General features: G+C 31.4%; 2 protein-coding genes across 3 annotated transcripts in view; one reads left to right on the top strand and one right to left on the bottom strand.

The window, feature by feature from the left end:
• The window catches only part of LOC139513589 (glycylpeptide N-tetradecanoyltransferase 1-like), a 28649-nt gene extending 15879 nt beyond the window's left edge, over positions 1-12770 (bottom strand). The window contains exons 1-3 of one of the 2 annotated variants that reach the window (XM_071302227.1): positions 12657-12770; positions 8487-8796; positions 7753-7891 (exon numbers count right to left, since the gene is read on the bottom strand). In XM_071302227.1, the coding sequence (XP_071158328.1) occupies positions 7753-7891; positions 8487-8796; positions 12657-12757 (550 nt within the window). In that variant the 5' untranslated portion in view covers positions 12758-12770. The remainder of the gene's footprint in view (positions 1-7752; positions 7892-8486; positions 8797-12656) is intronic. The other variant, XM_071302228.1, reaches the window with a different exon arrangement.
• A 98-nt stretch (positions 12771-12868) lies between these two features.
• On the top strand, positions 12869-21937 carry LOC139513590 (calaxin-like). Its single transcript, XM_071302229.1, has 7 exons — positions 12869-13098; positions 14526-14672; positions 16778-16885; positions 17723-17808; positions 18927-18992; positions 19344-19448; positions 20602-21937. Exons 1-7 carry the CDS (start codon positions 13023-13025, stop codon positions 20653-20655), a joined length of 642 nt encoding a protein of 213 aa, XP_071158330.1. The 5' UTR covers positions 12869-13022; the 3' UTR covers positions 20656-21937.
• Positions 21938-23006: the final 1069 nt, after the last annotated feature.

Genomic DNA, 23006 nt, shown 5'->3' with positions numbered 1-23006 from the left:
TGGTCTCTCCTCATTTTTGTTATTTAAATAGTTATATATATCTTTGGATGACATGTTTTCAATTAGTTCTGTTTTTTTGTTAACAATCAAGGACAAGTTTAATTTTGTTTTTACAGAAGTTTTCAAAGATTTGTCAGATTTTAATGTACTAACCCATTCTTTTGGAATACAATTTTTCAATTTTAAAAGTTCTGAGATCCAATTGGTTTTTGAGGTTAGTTTCTCCAATATAAGTTTTTGTGATATGTGCCCTTTTTGGTCAATTATATCATTAATGAAAATAATACCATCTTTTATCCAATTTGGGTAAACTAAACATTTTCCTTTAAATTTTATATTTTTATTACCCCACAACATTTGCTGCCTAATATTTCTAAAATTTATGATAGGTGTATTACTTGTTGGTGTATTATATGCTTCATACCAGCTCTTTAATATGTTCAAGTAAAATGTGGGTAGAACATTACTTAAATTAGGTAATGATTTTATGTTGTCAGGCGTCATATGAAATATAAGGTTGTTTTTACCAAATTTATTGAAATAATATGTTGGAATGACTTTCCAATTAGCAAATTCTTTTGCCGTTAATCGTTTAACCCATGAAATATTTAGTGCATTTAAGAAGCAATCAATGTCTGTCATTTTTAGACCTCCATTTGTGTAATCTTTGGTAAGTGTTGAACGTTTTACCTTTTCTTGTTTATTATTCCATATAAAATTATAAACAAGTTTTTTAAAATCTTTTATGTACATTTGGGGTATTGAAACAACCGAAGCCAAAAAAGTAAGATTAGGTAAAATAAGGGACTTAACAACTGTTATTCGTCCTATCATGGTTAAATTTCTTTTTTCCCAATCAAGTATTAATTTTTTTGTCTGTTTCATTGTTTTTTCAATATTTAATTTGTCACATTCACTTTTATCTAATCCAAAGTAAACACCTAGACTTTTAATTGGTTCTTTGCTCCAGTGTATATTTTCAATTTTTTCTTTACAATGTTTAAGTCTACCTAACCATATACCTTCTGTTTTAGATTTATTCAGTTTCAAACCAGAAAGTGTTCCAAATATTTCTATTAGGTTTAATGCTTGGTGTATTTCATTTTTTGAACTGAGAAAGAGTGTTGTGTCATCAGCCAATTGGGAAATTTTTAAACTGTGTGTTTTTTCATCAAGTTTAATTTGAAACCCTTTAATGTTTGAATCTTGTCTTACTCTACAGGCCAGGATTTCAACTGCCATAACAAAAATAAGAGAACTTAACGGACATCCTTGTTTTATACCACGGTGAAGACTGTAGGTTTCTGAAATCCAGCCGTTATTAGACAGGCATCCTTTAGTATCATTGTATAACGTTTTAACCCATTTTAAGAAGGAGTGTGGTATTCCAAATTTTAGTAGAGATTCATACATGAAGGGCCATTCTAAAGAATCAAAGGCTTTGGAAAAGTCTATGAACAATAAAACCCCATCTATATTAAATTTTTCTGAGTAGTCTATAATATCTTGAATCTGGCGAATGTTAAAACCTATGTACCGATTTTTTATATATCCATTCTGATCGCTATGAATAATTTTGGACAACACCATCTTTAATCTTTGCGCTAAGGCATAGGCCATAAGCTTAGTGTCTACATTTAATAAAGTGATTGGCCTGTAGTTATCTAATGATAATGGATCATTTTTTTTATATAATAAGGAGATAACACCTATTTTTTGGAGAGTTGTCATTTCTTCTTTTTCATAACATGTATTAAATACTTTCACTGCAGATTCTTTTAGGTATGACCAAAATGTTCGATAAAATTCTACACTGAGACCATCTAGTCCAGGGGATTTATTTAGTTTCATGTTAAATATAGCATTTGTACATTCTTCTAATGTTAGGTTGCCCCCCAATAGTTCACTGTCACTATTGGATAGTGAGTGATCTATCTTTGTTTGACTTATATAATTTTTTATTTCTGAAGGGTCCGGTTTAGTACTTTTATACAAATTTTGGTAGTAATTTTTCCCTAGAATAAGAATATCCGACGCGTCTGTAACAATATTACCATGGTCATTTCTAAGGGCGGAAATGGTTTTCTTGGTTTGTCTTGATTTTTCAAGACCCAAAAAATATTTTGTGTTTTTTTCCCCTTCCTCTGCCCATCTGACTCGGGATCTAATTTGTGCACCTCTAGTTTCTTTTACATATAAATTTTGTAAATTGTTTTCTACATTATTTATTTCATTTTTAAAATGTTGAGAATTACTTGATTTTTCATTTAAGAATTTTAACTTATTTTCTAAATGTTTAATTTCATTTTTACTTTCAGCAGCCTTTTGTTTGCAGTATGCAATGGTTACCTCCCTTACTTCAGTTTTGAAAATGTCCCAAGTAACTTGAGGATCATTATTTTTGGTGAGTATTTTTTCTTGATGAGTATCAATTAGTTTAATTATTATTTCTTTGTATTTTGTATCATTCAGTATGCTGTTATTTATCTTAAAGAATCCTTTGCCTTTATTTTGAGCTTTAAGTCTTATTTGTAAAGAGATCGCTTGATGATCTGTATGTGATATTAGTGCAGGTCTTATGTCTGCTGATATTATGTGAGGTCTTATATCTGGGCTTATTAGAAAAAAATCAATTCTGCTTGCAACACTTCTATTGTTTTTTCTTCTCCATGTAAATTGACTGCTGTTTTGATTTAGTTCTCTCCAAATATCAATAAGTTTATATTTTTTTATAAGTTGCTTTAAACTGTTAACAGGTTTATTTTGATTATTAGGGCTAATACTTTTTCTATCAATTGAAGTTAAACTTTCATTCATATCACCCCCCATTATTAATATTCCTAAGCGGTTATTGTTAATGATATTGTTTACTTTTTTGAAAAAAGAGTTTCTATTTCGACGAATGTTCGGAGCATATACATTCAGTAGCGTAAAAATATTACCATCAAGTTCTATGTTAATGAGTATTATTCTTCCATCATTATCTCTAGTTTCATTAATAGTTTTATATTTTATGTTATCTTTTATAAGAATTGTTACGCCTCTTGATTGTGAATTTCCGAAACTATGGTAAAGTTTCCCTTTTATCTCATTGTTTATGACATTATCATGTTTTTCAATAAAGTGTGATTCTTGTATGAATAAAATATTACATTTTTGGTTTTTGCACCATAGGTTTAATCTTTCTCTCTTTTCTTTTTGCCCTAAGCCTTGACAGTTTAAGGAACATACATTTAGTTTTTCACTCATTATAGAGATTAATTATTTTTATATTACACGTCATACACGTATCTTCAGAATTATACAATAGAGACTGAAGGTTGAGCTTAAAAAGTAAATAAGTTGATATCATATTGTTAATATACACACTGAAATTGTTTACAAACACATATAAATTATACACATATAAATTATACACATATAAATAATATAGATAACAGTTGAATTTTATTTCTAAATTACATAGTATCATGTGTTTAAAACCAACATTAATCATGATGATGAATTTTATGTTGTGTGTGATAATCATATACTTGTTCACATGTTTGTTTAAGAAAAAGAAAAAAGAAATCATTATTACGTTTATTTTCTTTTTCAGGTTGATGTGTCTGTTGCATAGAACATGTAGAAGAGATTTTGTATTTTGCGCAAATTGACTTTTGGGATTTTCATGATACACAAATAGGAGTATTTTTCTCACAGCGTTATGAAGACTGTGATTTTGGATATAAAGTAGAAGCATAATGATATGACAACTGAACCATGATGACTGGATTTTCCTGTTCTCTTTGCTCAACAATTTTATTTTAATTTTGAATATCCTATGAATATTGAGAAGGAAGTGTACAAGAAAATTAAATATTTGTGCAGTGTATAATGTACATTTGATTGGATTTAACAAGCATAAAAGTATTGGATTTGTGATAGTATTTGGATTGTGTGAAAATGTGATTCTAGAATTTTCCTGTTCTAATCTGAGTGTCTTAGCATAAGGAACTGCTGATGTACATGTATCATAACTCTTTTTATGCATAATGTTTTTTTGGCGGATAACGTTTACAAAACATTTGATATTTGTGATCCAGCTTTTATTATGACATTTAATTGATAGATATATAGAAATTTGTTTGCCGTTAAATAGATTGTGAATTTTTAAAAGATGAGTGCTTTTCAACATGTTCAATATCAAAAATAAATTACATGTATACATATATTTTTGTATTACTCTTTCATGGGAATATGTATAATCTACTATTATACCATATCCGTTTTTTTGTTCATTTTTTATAATATAGATAAAAACAACAAAAGAGACAAAAATAACATAGATAAATTTACATACACACATGAATATTTACAAAGAAATATTTGGGTGTTGGCCACACAAAAAAAAAAGGGGGGAATTAAAAATACAATTTGTTCTTTAATCATAATACATTGACCTGAATTATATCGCCTTCAAATGAGTTAATGCCCTTTTGGTTTTTGAATGGGGACGGATCGTTCATGGACTTCATCAGTCGGTGTTGTTGCTGGACGCTTTTCACTGCGAGAGTCTGGTGTTCCCGCGCCAAATTGAAACATTGTTGTCTGAATATTTGATTTTTTTGCTGTAGTGTCTCCTGATTTTTTCCTTCGTTTTGTTGTTTTCTTTTTTTTCTTTTTTGGGTTTTCCACTTCCTCCAAAATATCATTGGTTTTATTTTCGAATGAAAATGTCTCTTTGGTGATTTTCTTCGAGGCCTTTCCGAGTACATTTGATAACTTTTTCGGATTGACTTTTGTTGCTGATTTTGAAACTGCTACATGCATGTTTTCTTCTGGTGTATCATCAATTGACTCAGTGTTAGATTCGTCACTGTCAGTATCACTTTGAGAAGAGCTGCTGCTTTTTGGCTCATTTTCATAAGGCATGCTGTTACTCTCCTTGTTTTGAGCTTCAAAACTTGGACAGTCAGCCTGCTTATGCCCTGGAAGTTTGCATTGTTTACAGACCCAGTCATTTTGACAGTCTCGAAATCTGTGACCATTTTGAAAACATTTATTACATACTAAGTTTTCGTTTGTTGATGGCATTTGATCTTTGTGGAAGACCGTAGCTCTATACTTTCCTATTCTGATAAATCTTGGTAGGGGTTTTTCTAACGGGTCGCAAAAAAGAATGCGGTCACCCGTTTGGCATTCTGTCAGCAACCCATCTACTCGGAGTCGTTCTCTGTTTAATTTGTGAACGGTACATTTGCCTTCATTTTCAATGGCCCTCAGAATCTGACCATCGTCTGCAGAACACGGAACGTCTTTGACTCTGACACGTAGGTACAAGAGTGATGAGTATTCACTTGATTTAGGGTTTGTACTATACACGTTAAGAAAACGTACAAGAAAAATCTTATATTAAACTGTTTGAAGAATTAATGAAAACTTTTGACTTATTTTTATCCTTTATTTCTAAATAATCCTGGAATAAAAGGTCAAATAACTCCACCTAACAAGGCCTTAGAAATTGTCTCAGATTGCAGATTTTGCATTTCATTTTTCAAAATTTTCTGATGGTAAAAATTCAGGAGTAATAAAATTTATTCACTGAATGTCAACTTTAATTTATCTGAAAAAAAAAAAAACAACATTTGTGTGCTTTTGAGGTGCTCAGATGGCAGGAAATTGCATCTTATTTCGAAAAATTTTCTTGGGGGGGAGCATGCCCCCAAACCCCCCTAGCTAGTTCACCGTTGATAGAGGTGGACTACCAGGCCTACCCCAAATTTTTCCTTGGTAGTCCTGTGGACTACATCACCTCTAATGTTAGTGTCAAACCCTGTGAATGCTAAAAATAGTGACATCAATTTTGTTCACAAGATGTTTATTTGGCGGGAAATATTATCACGTAACAGTAAACTCAGGTGACCTTTCTGGATGACCGTGGGAAAATTCATTCCGGGTTTAAACTTGTAATGATTGACATTTGTGTTCGTTAAGATTGAGGCTCTAGAAGGTTTTTTTACACAATTGATAACTGGAATCTGAAATATAATCCTTTTCTGAATCGTTATATTAAATCCAATCCACATTTTTTTCACTTATTTCTTTCACTATATAATTTCATTTTAATATTCTATAGTGATTCTATATAGTGATTGTTGAAATACTTCTTTTTTTTTATTTCTCCAAGGACTTTTAACGAGCAGTAAAATACGATTGCGCCCATCCAATTTTATTTTAAATAATAAAGGATCAATAACAGATAATAACAGAGATAAACAACACATGATTTTTTTCTTCATATAATTAATTAGGTTGTGATTATTGTGTTGTGTCTGGGCGGGGAATGTCTCCAATGTTGTGTTTTTATGAATATAGGGCACATTGCATACAAAACGTTTTCCCTTCGTTCAACAGAGTTGTCACTTTACAGTTTCTTTTCTGAATTCAAATAACTCAAGTCGGTATTGTTCACTTGTTGATCCGATAAATTAACTCTTAGGTTAAGATTGGACAAATTACCATTAAAACAACATTTTGTTTTAAGCCAGTTGATTTTTATGTATTGAACAATTAATGAATCGGATATTGCTCACCGAGTAGGTCACAAAAGATACTAATTGTGGTAAAATCGTCTTTGTTGAATAAACGCAAATTATGACCTGACCAGACTATAATAAAAATACAAAATAAGTGTTTTATTCGTATTTGTATGTATGTTTTATTTCAAATGACAATGATATGGGGCAAAAACATACAAGAATAATTATCTTATTTTAAATGATAATGTCACATTTTTATCTGTCAAAGAAAGGACATTTTAATACCTTGTTTTAAAGCACACAGGTGCAATCAAGATCGATTAAATGTACAAAGGTAATAAATCTGGCTAATCCGATTATGTTGTCACCTGTCATTAATTTTCAGTACATCCGATGGGCAATAAACCAATTAACAGCCACGCGGTGTTGGGAGAGAATCTTTGGAAGAAATTGGGAGTATTATCCGTGGTTCGCGTTGTCACACCGCTACACTCTGAAATCGGTGATTAGACTTCGCGATTACAAACTCTCTTGGCATACAGTACAAACATTGCTGAATTTTTGTATAGACTAAGAACACGAGATGGGAATATCCTTTCTCAGTCCTAAAAATGAACAGTAATTCAAAATCTGACAAATGTAAATATTGACAAAATCTTTACCAATTGGTTTTCAATCTGATTAAATTTACAAAAATTATGGTCAGTGCAGTATCAACCAACTGTTATCTCTTCATGTTGTTGGTCATGTTGTTGGTCATGTTGTTGGTCATGTTGTTGGTCATGTTGTTGGTCATGTTGTTGGTCATGTTTGGTCATGTTGTTGGTCATGTTGTTGGTCATGTTTGGTCATGTTGTTGGTCATGTTTGGTCATGTTGTTGGTCATGTAGTTGTTCATGTTGTTGGTCATGTTGTTGGCTTGCTGGGGTACACTTATTCAGAAAACCAACTACCTGGCACCTATTATATATCGGTCTGATAACTTTAGCAAGTGAAATATTCCTCAAAGTTTACCATAATTTAGACATCAAGATACATATTTTTCCTCTTATCGTATGAATGCTTGTCAATCACAGTTTTTTGTTAGAATCTAAAAATCATCAAATTAACTACAATTTACTGCCAATATTTGTATCCTAGTATAAGACAAGTTTGTATCAGTTTAAATATAATGCTGATTCAGAAAATGATGTGAACTAAAAGCAATTCTTATGTATTTGTATTTACATACTTATTTTAGGAACAGGTTGTGTTTCCCAAAACTGGTACCTCTTCTTGCTTGCCTCTTCCATGCTTTTTGGTGCTCCTTGTGAGGAAAGGGTCAACAATTCTACTGCTTTCTGGATTCTTTGAAGTTTCAAAGTTGACGGCTGTAAATATACACATTAGAAAATATAGGTATAAATTTACTTGACAAGATCTAGGTACACATACATTTGTAGATACTTCTGAAATTTTGTCCTTATAATAATAGGCATGAGTGTGTTTTTACAAGGCAGATGATTAAAACATAACAGAAGACACTGATCTAGTTCCTTTTGCAGTTCAAGTAATTCTTATGCTTTAATCTCAGTTATCCAATAAAATATTTTTCCTCCACTACAAGTTAATTTAATAACAAAATTAAGACTTTGATACACAGTCATGAGTCATATAATGTAAACGTTTCCTCAGCTGCAAATTTGAATTATGTTAAACATGTTAAAGGACATTGACTGCTAATGAACATACTAAAGAGTGAACATCATTATCATGGAAGGAATTTCAATATTTTGGGTAGGCAAGGCTGGCTGATCATCTGCTGTTAATAAATTATTTATCATTTGAACAGGACAAGGTGTTTTACATCCATGTAGACACATGCAGGTTAATCATTGCTATCTGCTAGACTGGCCAACTCCATCTATCAATCTACCACTAATTTCACACACTGAACATATATTTTTATATACACTAAATACTTACATCAGGTGCATTTTCTGAAATAGGACCAGATGCTCCAGCATTCATGAGAACTGCATCATTCTCTATATCTCTCTTCCCTTCTCCAGAACCTTTAGATCCGGATCCTTGACTCTCAGAATCGGCCTCCATTCCTGAAGTTTGATCTGATTTGCTTGTGATGACAGGCAATCTATTGGCATTAGGGATATGTGTTTCATCATCATCATTCATCATCTGACCATCTGAATCCCCACTTGATCTTTCTATATCCTTATGCTTTCTTTTTTTTAAATATTTTTTGTGTTTCTTCCTGGATGCTACATCTAATCTACTAAAATGTAAATATTTTTTAACTTAGCTTATCTTTTTCAAGCCATCATATTGGAATATTTTTAAACATTCACAATACATATATACACGTATGTATTTAACTCTGCAAGATGAATTTTTCAAGGGAACATTGCTTCAATGATATCAATCTGTTAGAGGGGTATACAAGACTACCAGTATTGCAATCATCTACTACAGGAGATCCTGGATCTATAGCATATGTTCTATTATTAAGGATACATACGTTAAGATCTACATATGTACATCAAGATATAATTGATGTTGCGTAAGTAATGTAAAATATTTAGTCATATCAATGAGGGGCATGAATGACTCAGGTCTAATTGACTTCAGTCTTGGGGACGGAATGACCTGATTCCTTGTCAATGAATAAACAGGGCTCTTTGCGGTTAGTTTGGCCATATTGAATAGGGGGAAGATTTTCATAATGGAAGTAAAAATGGTGTGAAAAATACAGGAAAACATCGGACATTGAAACAGCGCAGTTGCTTTTAAACATGCATAGGATTTCCCATACTTTCATACTATTTCCACCTCTTTAAAAATCAAAGAGCTGTCAGAAGAGTTCTGAGGGGAAAGACGGCCATTGATTCTATTTTTTTGGGGAGGGGTGTATCTTTTGATAGACTACATACAAAGAATGTTAAGAATTCATCATGGAGTAAATAGAAGGGAAATGTGTAAAAAAGTGTTTAAAGTCAAACTATTCATTTCTGGGTCTCCTTCTCTTCAATCTTAGTAAGATTTGTTGAGGGGTTTTCCACACTATAAAAACAAAATAAATGATGTGAGGGAATGTCACTATGGTCAACCCCATAGGGGATTGACGGCTTGAAGCCGTCTTCCCAATAAATTGCCAGGATTTCAAGCGCAAATGAGACCTTGTATATCCTCGATTCATACAAGGAAAAATTAGAGAGGACCTGAATGAAAACCGAATGGTTTAAGAGTCCTTATGAAAAATCCGTTGTCATCAAGGCATATGCCTTGATTAGCAGTGGCGCACAGCGTATGTCATCGTGGCATATGCCGTGTATAGCGTTGAAAGGGTTAAATGTTAACGATATGGACTGAGCAACAGAAGAAAACGTTGCCATTACGGCCTATGGAGGAACTAATACGCATCTTGACCCATATGTGTGTCTCCTTCTCATCAATGTCAGTAAGATTTTTTGGGGGTTTTCCAAACTATAAAGACAAAATGATTGACGTGAGGGCTTGACACACTGGCCAACCACATAGGGAATTGACGGCTTGAAGCCATCTTTCCCCAAAAGTCTGCCCCTATCCATTATGGCCGAACTACCCGTGAAGAGCACTATTTGTGGAGGTATTTTGTATTCTGTATGTATCGCTGTTGACACTGTATGGTCTCCCTTGTAAATATCAAAGTCTTGCGTGTACAATTTTCACTCTGGTAAACAACTCACTTGTACTTTAATTATACTTATAGGTGGCAACTGTACTTAACATATTTAGTTGCAGGTGACTACAATGGAAAATCACAAACTTGCTAGAATTTTTTTTAGGCAGCTCATCTATTTATCGCTTTCGGGTCGATCCGGCCCCACGTCGATCTGGCCCAAGTCGATCCGTCCCACGTCGATCCGGCCCCACGTCGATCCGGCCCATATGTAAAGTCGATCCGGCCCCAATAAAAAATATGTTTATAAGGAATAAAAATAAAGATATATATTAATTGTAATTCATAAATGTTTATGATTTTTATTATAATGTAAAAGGTGTACGTTAAAAAAAAATAAAAAAGGCCTTTGAAAAATATTTTCTTTAGATGAGTATAAAACAGCTAGGTTGATTATGTTTTTATTACAAGTTTTCAAGATTATTGTATAATTATATTAAAATGTATATAACAAATAGTTACATACACAACGGCACAAGCCTATCCCCAAGCTGATACATACAAACTTTGTTTTTCTTTTAATTTCTTTAAATTTCTAAAATGTTGTTTGATTTGCCGAATCCTGTGCATTTAATGTCATGTTATTTTCTTGCAATAAAGCATATAATGGATACTCATATAACTTGTTTTTATTTATCTACACACAACTATTCAAAATATTGTCAACTTTAAGAAAAATATATTGACTATAAATATTCGATATTACAAAAAAAAATGTTATAGAAGCCTCTGATGTTATCTGAAAAAAATATATAATTATTATACTTATTATTTATACCAAACAAATTAAATATCAAACTATAAAGACCTTGTTGATTACGTATTTTTAATTAATCAGGCTTTGATTGAATTAAGTGATTACCAGTGGCATTACCTTAGTTCCGGCAATGGACATTTGAGCGCATTGACAGGACATTTGAGCGAAAAAAAAAGGACGTTTGAGCGCCAAAGTATAGGACATTTGAGCGCCTAAATTTTAGGTCATTTGAGCGAAAATAAGAATAAGCGTAGGACATTTGAGCGAAAACAAGTCTTGGATAGAGAATTGTCTTATTGGCAATCATACCACACGATTCATCTGTTATATAAGTATCAGTCAGGTAATCTGCAAATTCTATACAAGGCTTGTCGTTAGGTACAACGGCCATAAAATCTTCTACGAAACAGTCGGCTACTTCGTCTGGAGCTAAAAAGGCTATCCCAAAAATCCCTTTAAGCCATTTACTAATGTCTGAATCAAGCTCTTTGTATTGTTGACTAAGTCCAACTTTCTGGATTTTTTCTTAGATATATATATAAGAATTTTAGAACAAAGAAAATTTGCATAGCCAATGAATTATAGTAGAATTGATTGGTAAATAGAGATCAACTTAGGATTTCACTTACATAAACCAGCCAGAACCGGTCGAATTACTCGGGTGTGAAATAAAATAAAAAATATTTATAACTAAATCTTACTTTTTTTTCTTACTTTTAAAAAAAAATCTTAATTCGTGTAAAATTATCAGGGAAAATTTCGCTCAAATGTCCTGTCTGAAAACTCAGGTAAGGTTAATATCCCGGCGCTCAAATGTCCTATGAAGTCGGCGCTCAAATGACCCTATGTGCTTTTTTCTTTTTCGCTCAAATGTCCTATGCCCCTTAGTTCACAATCATCAGACAATCATTGAATAAACAAACCAATTATAGACTAATGATTTGGTTAAACAAGTCATTATGATGAGTTAAATTTTAACGGTTCCATATTGGACTGTAAATATTTATTTAGCTACTCTGTGTGAGAAGTAAATAAAATAAAATCGCCATGACATTCAAAGTCAACATGGAAAATATCTTCACATTTAAAAATATGTTTAAGGTGCTATACACACAGACACAATAACACTCAGTTTCGTATCGATTTAAAAATATTTCTTTAACTGGTACTCCAATACTTCACTTATTTGTTGTTGTCCATCATCGACACTTTTTGCAAATTCCGTTTATACTGTTCAAATTTGTGACAAATTCCTCCATATAGTGAATTATATAATTAATTCATATATCATAATGGGGCCGGATCGACTTTGGGCCGGATCGACGTGGGCCGGATCGACTTTGGGCCGGATTGACTTGGGGCCGGAACGACCGGATACCCTATTTATCTGATCTTAGCAAGTTATTACTTTTTCTTGCATAATAATTGTCGTCTTTGCAAAGATCAGAAGAGGAGATAAATGTGTCAGTAATTGGTCACAATACGTTAACATGGTAAATATTTTATTTCACTTTAGGCCGGAAGAACAATAAATATTTCCGAAGGGAATTTTTTTTAAAATATTTTTGGTGTAGGGTCTATCAAGTTTTCAGGTTGCAACCAAGATATCTTCGATAAATCATTTATATTTGGGAGTTCGCCTGTTACATTAGTAATGTACCCTTGTTCAGACGCTTCGTCTTCTTCAGCATCTGCATCTGCAGCGCTCAGATCTTGCTCTTGATCTGAGCTCATGTCATACAGAGAATCAGCATCCGCCATGCTGCAAATTTCTATTGCTGTTGCAGTTTAACTATTGGTCAATATTTTAAACTTAGTAACATTTTATCAAAAATGGTGTATTTAAATTTTAAATATTTTTTATATATATTCTAAAAGTAAAACGAGTTTATGCAGATAAATTATTATTTATTTTGGAAAGTAGACCCGCAGACGAAATAAGGAGTGCGCATGTGTAAAGTGCTTGACAACATAACGCCAAAAATCACTTTCACCTTTCCTCGTAGGAAAATATTCATCGATAGAAATGTCTCACCACAACAGCAAGCGTCAAGAACAAACAAAGCTGATAGAAAAACTTACAAAGAAGCACACTTGTAATTGTATGTCATTCTATGATTCAATTTTTGTTGTAAATACCTTTATTGGCTCACTATTTATAATTTCCAGAGGAACTTGGGAAGAAAGATAACTCTACCCATAGCAAAATCGCCTATTCCATACCAACTCGCCCCACTTCCCGCTAACTTGTTCCTCTTGTTGCCTTACTCTTTATTTACCAACCAGCACCACTAATTAGTCTACACACCTTAGCGCTATTTGGCCATCACATCTGAGGGGGGAAGGACCTTTATTGGGACTCCGGGCTCAGGTTTTTTTTAAGCTCGGGATTGATCCTTTCAGAATCTGGAATTTTATCAAATTTCAGATGGCGGGATTTAAATTTCTTTAAATTCAAAACCTCTGGATTTCATGTTTTTAAGTCGGGGATTGCAGTGACTACGATAAATTGGTATTTGATAGTGTATGCATACCTGCTTCTTGTTTAATCGTAAAATTTCATTGGATCAGGTAAACTAAATGTTGGATTGTCATAATTAGTGAATAAATTGATGATTGATCAGAAGTTTTCTAAATATTTATATAGTAAGTGAACAGTTTTTCTCAATTAATAAACAGTCTCTAAATGGGAGAGTGTGATTAAACTGATCATGAACATGATGAATTACTTCAATTAGAACAATCTGAATCAATTGCTGCTTTGAATATAGAGAAAAGAAGACAAGGAAACAGAAAAATCATAGACAAATTAAAGTTTACTAGACTCAATTTTCCCTATATTCACCAAATTTTATTCTTTAAGTAGGCATTTACATTTTATTTCTAAAACTGTATTGTATTTTAACCCTTTCCTTTAATTGACGCCACCCCCTTTACTCCATAATGACGCCTTTCGACGCCTGTGTAGTGCCTCAGTTGAAACGTATTACCTAGGATAAAACTTCATCAGACTTAAAAAAAAATGTAACTAATATAAAAAGGATATTCATGAGAACATCTGACTGGAATTTCATTGATGAAAAATTTGTTTTCGCAATGCATTAATAATAATGCTTTAAACATGATGATTATTTTTCATTGAAAAAATCCTATACGAATCAAGTGTGTAAAAAAAAGAATTTCATGGAGTAAAGGGTTATGCGTGGCCTAGTGACATGTAGCTAGATATAGGTAAAGGGATTTTTGCAACAGTAAAATCAAACTTGTAATTTTGGTTTGTGGTCATGCTTAAAAGGTAAAACAAGTGTCCATATAAGTAGAAAGAAAAATTTCAGTTGGACACGACCAGATAATTCAATCATTAATATGAATCATGTATGGTAGTCTACCATAACAAACTCAACAGAAAGGAGTATGCTTGTAGTGTAACTCGAGGGCTATCTGATTTTACTTTTTTATAATGACATTATTAAAAAATTATTAATTCATCCACTTTTTACATCATTTAAAAGTATGCATTTCTTTTCAGTTAAGAAGCATGAGATTGAGAAATTGATTTACATGTACCAAGAACTGGTGAAAAATTCTCCTCCATCATATAAAATTGACAGATCCAAGTTCCGAGACTTACTCCATCAACACTTTGAAATGACTGATGATATTCTGTTGGATAGAGGTATAATGTATGACAAGTGTAGCCTTACACAATTAAGTTTTTCAGTATTTTATTTTATCAGCCAAAATAAACTGTAAACAAGCAGTTAGACAATCCAAGTTTCTGGTGAAAAAAAGAATTGTTGAAAGAAACATTCACAATGTCAGATGGTGGGGTTATAGTTATTTAGTTTTTATATAGGTTCCCATTGAACCACACCCCTTTACCTTGCCTGATATCTATGTAATGTTCCTTATTCTGGAGTTGTACTAAGGGGACTAGCAATTTAACTATAGAATAGAAAAGAAGTGCAAAAAAAAAAGGGATGCAGGGGAAGATTGAAAAAAATATAGATCCAGGATTTATATGCAATAAGGTTATATTTTGAAAGATACGTTGATGCCAGGCTTCATTGAAAACCAAAAAAATACTTAGACTTCTGGATTAAATCTATGGCCCTCTTTAAAAGTAAATGGTCAGTACTGAAATGTTTTGACTGCATAAAAAAATTTGCAGCATAGCTCTTGAGGAATTCATATTAGAATTAGGCCACACAGTTTGAAAAAATACTTAATATTGTAAGAGTCTATATCTAGAGAGAAAAATTGCACTGAGTGGGGCAGCCCTCCCTCTTATTCTAAAGGATCATAATCATTGCAAGCGGAGACAGATTTAAAGTAGAGAGGTATATTTTTCATGCTTACAATTCATTTTCTCAACATCTTTATGTAGTTTTGATGGCTGATTGATTTGTCATTGTCTATCCATTACCATTTCAAGTGTGTCCTTCCTCTGTACATGTATCGTTTCTTCATTATTGTGTTCACAGTGATTTATAGAAAATATTGCAGCCTGTCAAATTGTTTATCCACTGATACTGGTTCCCTTACGTCTGTCTTTAAACAATCTGTAATTCATTTTTTAAGACAAAGTTGAAAAGGGGTTTTATGAATATCTGCTGTATCATCATCCATGATTTCATCAAACTTGATTCAATCAATTATTATACCCCTATGTTTCGAATCGTGTCAAGAAAAGTATTAAAATAAATTCTTCAAATTAAAACCAATAAAATTTTCCCAGTCAAGTGGATTTTCAGTATACTGCAAATAAACAATATTTTGATTTAGCCTGGTATCAATATTTTTTTTATAATGTATTAAAAGTCTGCCAGGTATCATTATGCATATAATATATAATGACCATTTTGAATTAAATGTATTATATTCAGTGGTATTGCTGCCTTAGTTTAGACTTGAATTTGAAAGATGTAATTAATAGAAAAAAACAAAGGATATGGTGTGGCCATCCATGACACAAAATCAGTACATGCACATTAAAAGCACATAAAGCAAAGGAACAGCACTAATATTGTGCTTATTTTGGATGAATACATGTTTGTCATGTTATAACATTGAAAACGAGAAAAAATTATAAGAGTTATCTCCCATCTTTACCATTAAAGTGTTCTTCTCAGTACTTTTACTTATTTTCTCTTAAGAAGGCTCGCGGGTACAAAAATTTCGGCAAAAATTAAACATGTTTTTTTTCATTACAAATTTTTTTATTACACTATTAGTTATTACTTTATAATATGGTACAAAAATCAACTATAAAAATCGATTCGGTTTGGCCCCAGATGACTTTTAAAATGTTTTTATCATTGAAAAAGCTCCAAATTATCTCCCTTTGGTGCAAAAATGCCATTTTTTGGCATTAAAATTGAAGTATCTTCTTTAACTCATCGGTGACCTATACTTTTTATTATTGTTTTCAAAAAAGCCTTACATATTAAACTATATAATTGTAAAATTTAAGCGATTCCTGTAATTTAGTTCTTTTTTTATTTCGATATTACCTTTATTTATCCTATTAGTTCAACAGAAAAAAAGAACATTAACAAAAACGTATGCTTCTTTCGGAGGCAGATTGTGAGCTTAAATGAACGGTGATCCCATTTTTTTATTTCATTTTTCTATAAGTATATGTTAAAGTTCATTTATGAAAAAATATAGAGAAATCCTATATTAGGAAAACAATTTGATTTAGACCCGCAAGCCCCCTTAAGCATATTAAGATGTATAATGATGTGTAAGAAAATCACACTTATCTGTACAAATATTTAGTTTTCAGAGCTTTTGATCAAGACAGTGATAATTATATCAGCCAGGAAGAGTGGGTGACAGGATTATCTACCTTTATTGATCAGTCAGAACCTGAATCTGTCATAAAATGTGAGTTAACATTTGTCTGTTCAATCTGTCATGGCATGAATATAGCAGCCACAGATCTGTCTGTAAACTTTGTTATGAAAGTAATTCATTATTCTTACATAACGATATGTTTTTACTTTAATAGTTATAGGAAGATGTGGTATGAGTGCCAATGAGACAACTCTCCATCCAAGTCTCAATTTGTAAAAGTAATCCATTTTAAGTAAAAGTACGGTCTTCAACACGGAACCCTGGCTCACAACGAATAGCAAGCTATAAAGGGCCGGAAAATTACTTGTGTAAAACCATTCAAACAGGGAAAACAACAGTCTAATCTGTATAAAAAAAGACATGGTTCGGTCTTTTTCAACAAATATTTCATGAAATGGAATATGAAAAAAAGCAACTTAATGTTTCAAATAATAAGGAAATATCATGAGGTCAACAATCAACAACAATGTCATTGCTATAAATTGTCTACAAATAAAATGACCAATTTTAAGAGAAAATAAAAAATTGATCAATACCATATTTCTAAATGAAAAAGTATTAATTCAATAGGACATGGGATATAACAAAAGACAACCTTGATGATATTCCTGAATTAGGACAGACACATGAACAAGTTTGTTCACATATTAACACTCAGGTACAGACTAAGCTCTTAACTGTATAATAATTGGTTTAAAAGAATGTAAAAATGTTTCCGGAATTGTAAGCCATTCTCCACATATATGGCTTGATTGTCTGTTAGAATAGTTTAAATAAACAATTACAATTTTGTGTTTCATTACTCAATTTAAGACAAATTTTTACCACTCATAGTTGTAGATTACACAAATTTTAATGTATTTACAGTTTGTTTTATGGTGTATGATTTAAATGGAGATGGATACATATCAAGAGAAGAAATGTTCCAGCTTCTGAAATACAGCTTAGTTAAGGTTAGTTTAGACAAAGGACTAGTAGTTTGAAGTAAGGCAGAGCTGTGGCAATATTCATAATTTGCCCCTCCATGTGAGAAACACCATACATACATTGCATAAATGCAATGTAAACAAAAATCTATGACTATGTGAAGTGATGTTGGACATGTATCTATTCTTTAAATATGACTTAGCATAACAGTTTGTGATGTTTTAAAGTGCTAATAAAGATTTAAAAACTATTTAGTTAATTTGTGTATGAAAGAAGAAGTGGTATAATTGTCAATGAGACAACTCTCCACAAGAGACTAAATTACACAGAAATTAACAACTATAGGTCACCATACAGCTTTCAACAATGAGGGAAGCCCATATCACATAGTCAGTATGCAAAAAACAGAATTTCCTGCAAAATCCCATTTTAGAAATACAATTTTTTTTCTCTTAAAATCTATATCTCAAAGGTAATTTACTCAGACATCCATTTGAGATTACCTTACCTTTGTATGTCTGTCTGTCAGGGTTCATCTGACCTTTAACACAATATCTCCTTGTTTATAAGTCAATGTAAAGTTGTCATGGTTATTTTCATTTCTCATATACTATAACCAATAGGCCAACCATATTCAGTATATGGAAAGATTACATTATGTTCATGTTGTTTGGCAGGGTTCATCTGGCCTTTGGCTTGGACTCATTTTTATGGTTTTTGGTCAATGTTCAATTTTCATGATAAGGTCTGTTTCTCATGAAAAAATTACCTTAGCTGTATTTGGCAAAACTTTCAGGAATTTTGGTCCTCAATGCTCTTCAACTTCATACTTTATTTGGCCTTTTTAACTTTTTTGGGTTCGAGTGTCACTGATGAGTCTTTTGTAGACGAAACCTGTGTCTGGCATATATATACAAAATTTAATCCTGGTATCTATGATGAGTTTATTTATCCCAGATACTATGAGAAAAACTTTAAATATTCAGTGACTGGTATGAAATTCAATCATGATAGGTGAAAGTATTAATCAGTTTCTGTTAGGTCTGTCATTTGTTTATTATTAAGTCGCTACTCCTATTTTACCCTTAATGTTGGTTTTTAGAGTTATGGTAAAAATTAATACATGTGATAATTCTTTTTTCAGCAAACACATGATGAAGATTCAGATGAAAGTATTAAAGAATTAGTAGAATTGATTCTCAAGAAATTGGTAAGCTACAGTTGGTATAATAGTGTCAAGGTTGTTCCCAATTAAATTTTATATATGTAATGTTTATAATAAGTTTTGAATTCTGGAGACTCAATAATATTTTCAATCCTTTTTGTTTTAGTTAACTATCTTATTTCAATTTTTAATTCCTAAAATTATACTGCTTTGCTTTGAAAATAAATATTTTAGCTGTTCTGATATAAATGGATCTTTTATAAAGTTAATGTTAAGACTCACTGTTCTTAGATACATAGTCTTATTACAAAATCATAATACATGTGTATATTTAACATACAAATGATTTTTTTTAAATGAGTGTTGAAATGTTACGATATTGTATTTTCTTGACAGGATCGTGACCATGATGGCAGAGTTTCATTAACAGATTTCACCACATCAGTGAAAGAGGAACCATTATTGATAGAGGCCTTTGGTACATGTCTCCCTTCACAAAAAGTAAGTTAAATTTTCTATACAAAAAATATGTTGATGAATTTGAGAAAATTATTTGTAACTTATGTCAATTTGTTTAAGATATACTTACTTCAACTTCATTCTGATGCATTTTACGCATTTTATAGTGCATTAAGGCCCGTGTTTAGTCTTAGAAAATGCAGTTTATGAGAACTACATAGTTTTGCAGATGATATAAGAAATATAAATGAATCATGTAAAACTTTCATAGTTATGACATTAAAAAAGGGTTGTCTTGTGCAATTTTTAAACAAGAAATGAAGAACAGTGTTGTATTCATGCAGTTTACTATCTATAAATCCTTTGTTGAAACTTCTTGCACAGCAAAGAGACAACAATTTAAGACATTGTCTCTTATAGATATTTACAAAATTGCACCAAATAAAAGTTGTTTTTCTTGTGTGTGCATTATACATAACAAATCTAAGTTATACATAAAAACTGATACAAAACTAGGAAAAAAATCAAGAAATATTACAAAATGTCTATTGTTTGTAGCCATGATAAATATTACAAAATGTCTATTGTTTGTAGCCATGATAAATATTACAAAATGTCTATTGTTTGTAGCCATGATAAATATTACAAAATGTCTATTGTTTGTAGCCATGATAACTTGTCAAATGGTAAATTTGTTTATATTTTCTTAAAACCTTTTTATTGAAGTGAAGTTAGGGCAAATTTTAGACTATGTACTGGAATTTTGCATTTGTACTATCAAATTGTTTGGCCGAATATGGACAATATACTGCTATTCCCAGACATGTTAGGTTTGAATAATTTTCTTTTAAATTTCACCAACTTCTTGTTTCAGTGATTTCAAATGTTTTAGCATGTAGAACAATTTCCACAAAAAAGAAAAGAAATGGATTAAGTCACTTCCAAATTTAATTGTATAATACCTATTTCTCTAATTCTATGGAAAAATATCCCTTTATTATTACATAGTAACGGGTGGGTTATCGGATATATCCAATCTCGATAGCTAAATTATACATTTTAAAGTCCTCGCCAAGGGATAATCCACTTGTATCAATGTAATAATCTATATATATCTAAAATAATGTAAATATTAGATATCACTAAATTATAGAATCAAAAACATTTTGAAATAATGATTTAATTTCTATTACAGATGAGGGACTGTTTCAGAACACTGATTTGTGAAGGACAAGCAAAGAAACTGTGATATTGATGGCTATGTGACAATCATTGTTATTTAATTGTTATTATATTATAAAATCTGCTAGCTAATTAGTAGGTGCAATACTCTGCACTTATGATTTTAAATTCACTTGTAAATGAAAAATTGTATTCTTCCTGCATTTGACGGTAAATAGACAACAACTAGTGGCAGATTTTGATGGTAATTGTTTTGCCTAACCCAACAGATGAATTAAAATTGTTTTAATGAGTATTAAGTTCATTAATATACCCAAATAGTGCAAATGCAGTGTGTGTTACAATTGAAATAATCAGTTGTAGACTACAATTGTAATTTTACAATTTTTTTTATTGAAAAATAAAAAATATTTATAAAATATATATACTATTAAATTAGTTTGTATTGCAATAATACTTGCTAGTTTGGTGATTTTTTTAAATTAGCAAAAAACTGTTATGCAGAGATTTTTTTAGTCATCTTTCTTATTTTCTTATGTTTTATAAATGTTGTAGGTCCATGCAATGGTCTCAGTTTATTTATTTAGATATGAAATATTCTATCAAAGGACTTGAATTGTAATGGTCTTAAACTGCCAATTTTTCTACTTGGTAAATAACCTTCTATTTTTGAAAACGGTTCATATTTCTTGATAATGACCTTACTTAACTCTCATTTTTTATGGCAATATGATATATTTCCAGGTCCTTTTATTTTTATTTCATATTTAAAGGATATATGTATTAGTCCAACAGCTATTATATATTTATTTGTCTATTGAAGCTCAAGTGTAAAGATGTTGTAGTTTGGTTACAGAGTTATCTCCCATCTGTAGTACATTTTGCAATATAGTGCCTGAAAATAATATGTTTGGATTAATGCTAGAGATTTCCTTACACAAAATTTAAAAGTTTGGAGTTTTAAAATTCAGAAAACTAGAACATTACATTCAAACAAAACATTAGTTATTGCTGAACTACTGTTTTTGTGTCCCAAATTTTAGATTTTTACAGTATCTGAAATATGACAAAATAATAAATTACTCAAGGAGACATCTTACTTAACAATTAACAGTTGCATATATTTATGATATTTGGAGATGTTTAATGATGTTGAATGCTTAAATGTAAATCTGCAATTTTAGATTATATTATCTATACATGTAACTTTATATTTTCTGTAAATAGTCACTTTATATGTGTTCTGCACAACTTTAGGTTGTACAATATTATTTGATATTTTACACAGTTCTATATTTTACTCTTAGATTTCTGCCTATCTTTATTAAATTTATTGATAAAGTTTATAATAGTTCTGTTTTTCTGCCAGAAATTATTACATAAAAACTTTAAATATAATAACTGGTTCACATAATGTAAAGCCAGAAAGCTTTTCTCATCACTTGGCAACTTTCATCCATTCTTACACATTTTTAGATTTAGAAACATACATGATACTTTGAAGTCCATTATGTTACATGTAATTTACTCCTAAAAATAAATCTGATAGCTACTCTACTTTTTCAAGCTCACCAAGCTTTTCTCATCACTGGGCATTAGTCTTCTGTTTGTGTTAATCCAAACTTGGCCACACTCATTATTGGGGAATCTAGTAAAAACAGAAATGTATTCAATGTCCATGGCCTTCCAACCAATATCACCAACACTGCTAAAAATAGAAATAGGGATAAAATGCATCTTTTTTCGGGTCTTTGCGACAGGGTGTCTGTCTATACGTTCTACCGTCTGTCCCGCTTCAGGTTAAAATTTTAGGTCAAGGTATTTGTGATGAAGTTGAAATCCAATCAACTTGAAACTTAGTACAAATGTACCCTATGATATGATCTTTCTAATTGAAATACCAAATTAAATATTTGACCCCAATTTCATGGTCTACTGAACATAGAAAATGATAGTTTAAGTTTCATGTTAAAGTTTTTGTTCAAGGTAGTTTTTGATGAAGATGAAGTCCAATTAACTTGAAACTTAGTACATATGTTATGATATGATCTTTCTAATTTAAATGCCAAATTCGATTTTTCGCCCCAATTTTACAGTCCACTGAACATAGAAAATGATAGTGCGAGTTAGGCATCCGTGTACTTTGGACATACACATGTATTCTAGTTTTATTATCCTGAGAATACATTGACAGGGGCAGAAATTTTCAAAAAATGAGATCTACCTATTGTCCGTTTACATAAAAAACGTTGAGGCAAACTCATATAGGAGTTATTGTCCTTAAATGAGGAATTACCCTATTTATTTTTCATGATAGCCTGAAATCATTAAATGACTCCTTGTTTAGCTCACCTGGCCCGAAGGGCCAAGTGAGCTTTTCCCATCACTTTGCGTCCGGCGTCGTCCGGCGTCCTGCAT

This window comes from Mytilus edulis, chromosome 2, assembly GCF_963676685.1.
Source record: "Mytilus edulis chromosome 2, xbMytEdul2.2, whole genome shotgun sequence".
Classification (NCBI taxonomy): Eukaryota; Metazoa; Mollusca; class Bivalvia; order Mytilida; family Mytilidae; genus Mytilus; species Mytilus edulis.
The sequence above is the reverse complement of the archived record's forward strand: the minus strand, read 5'-3'. Positions and strand labels throughout refer to the sequence as shown.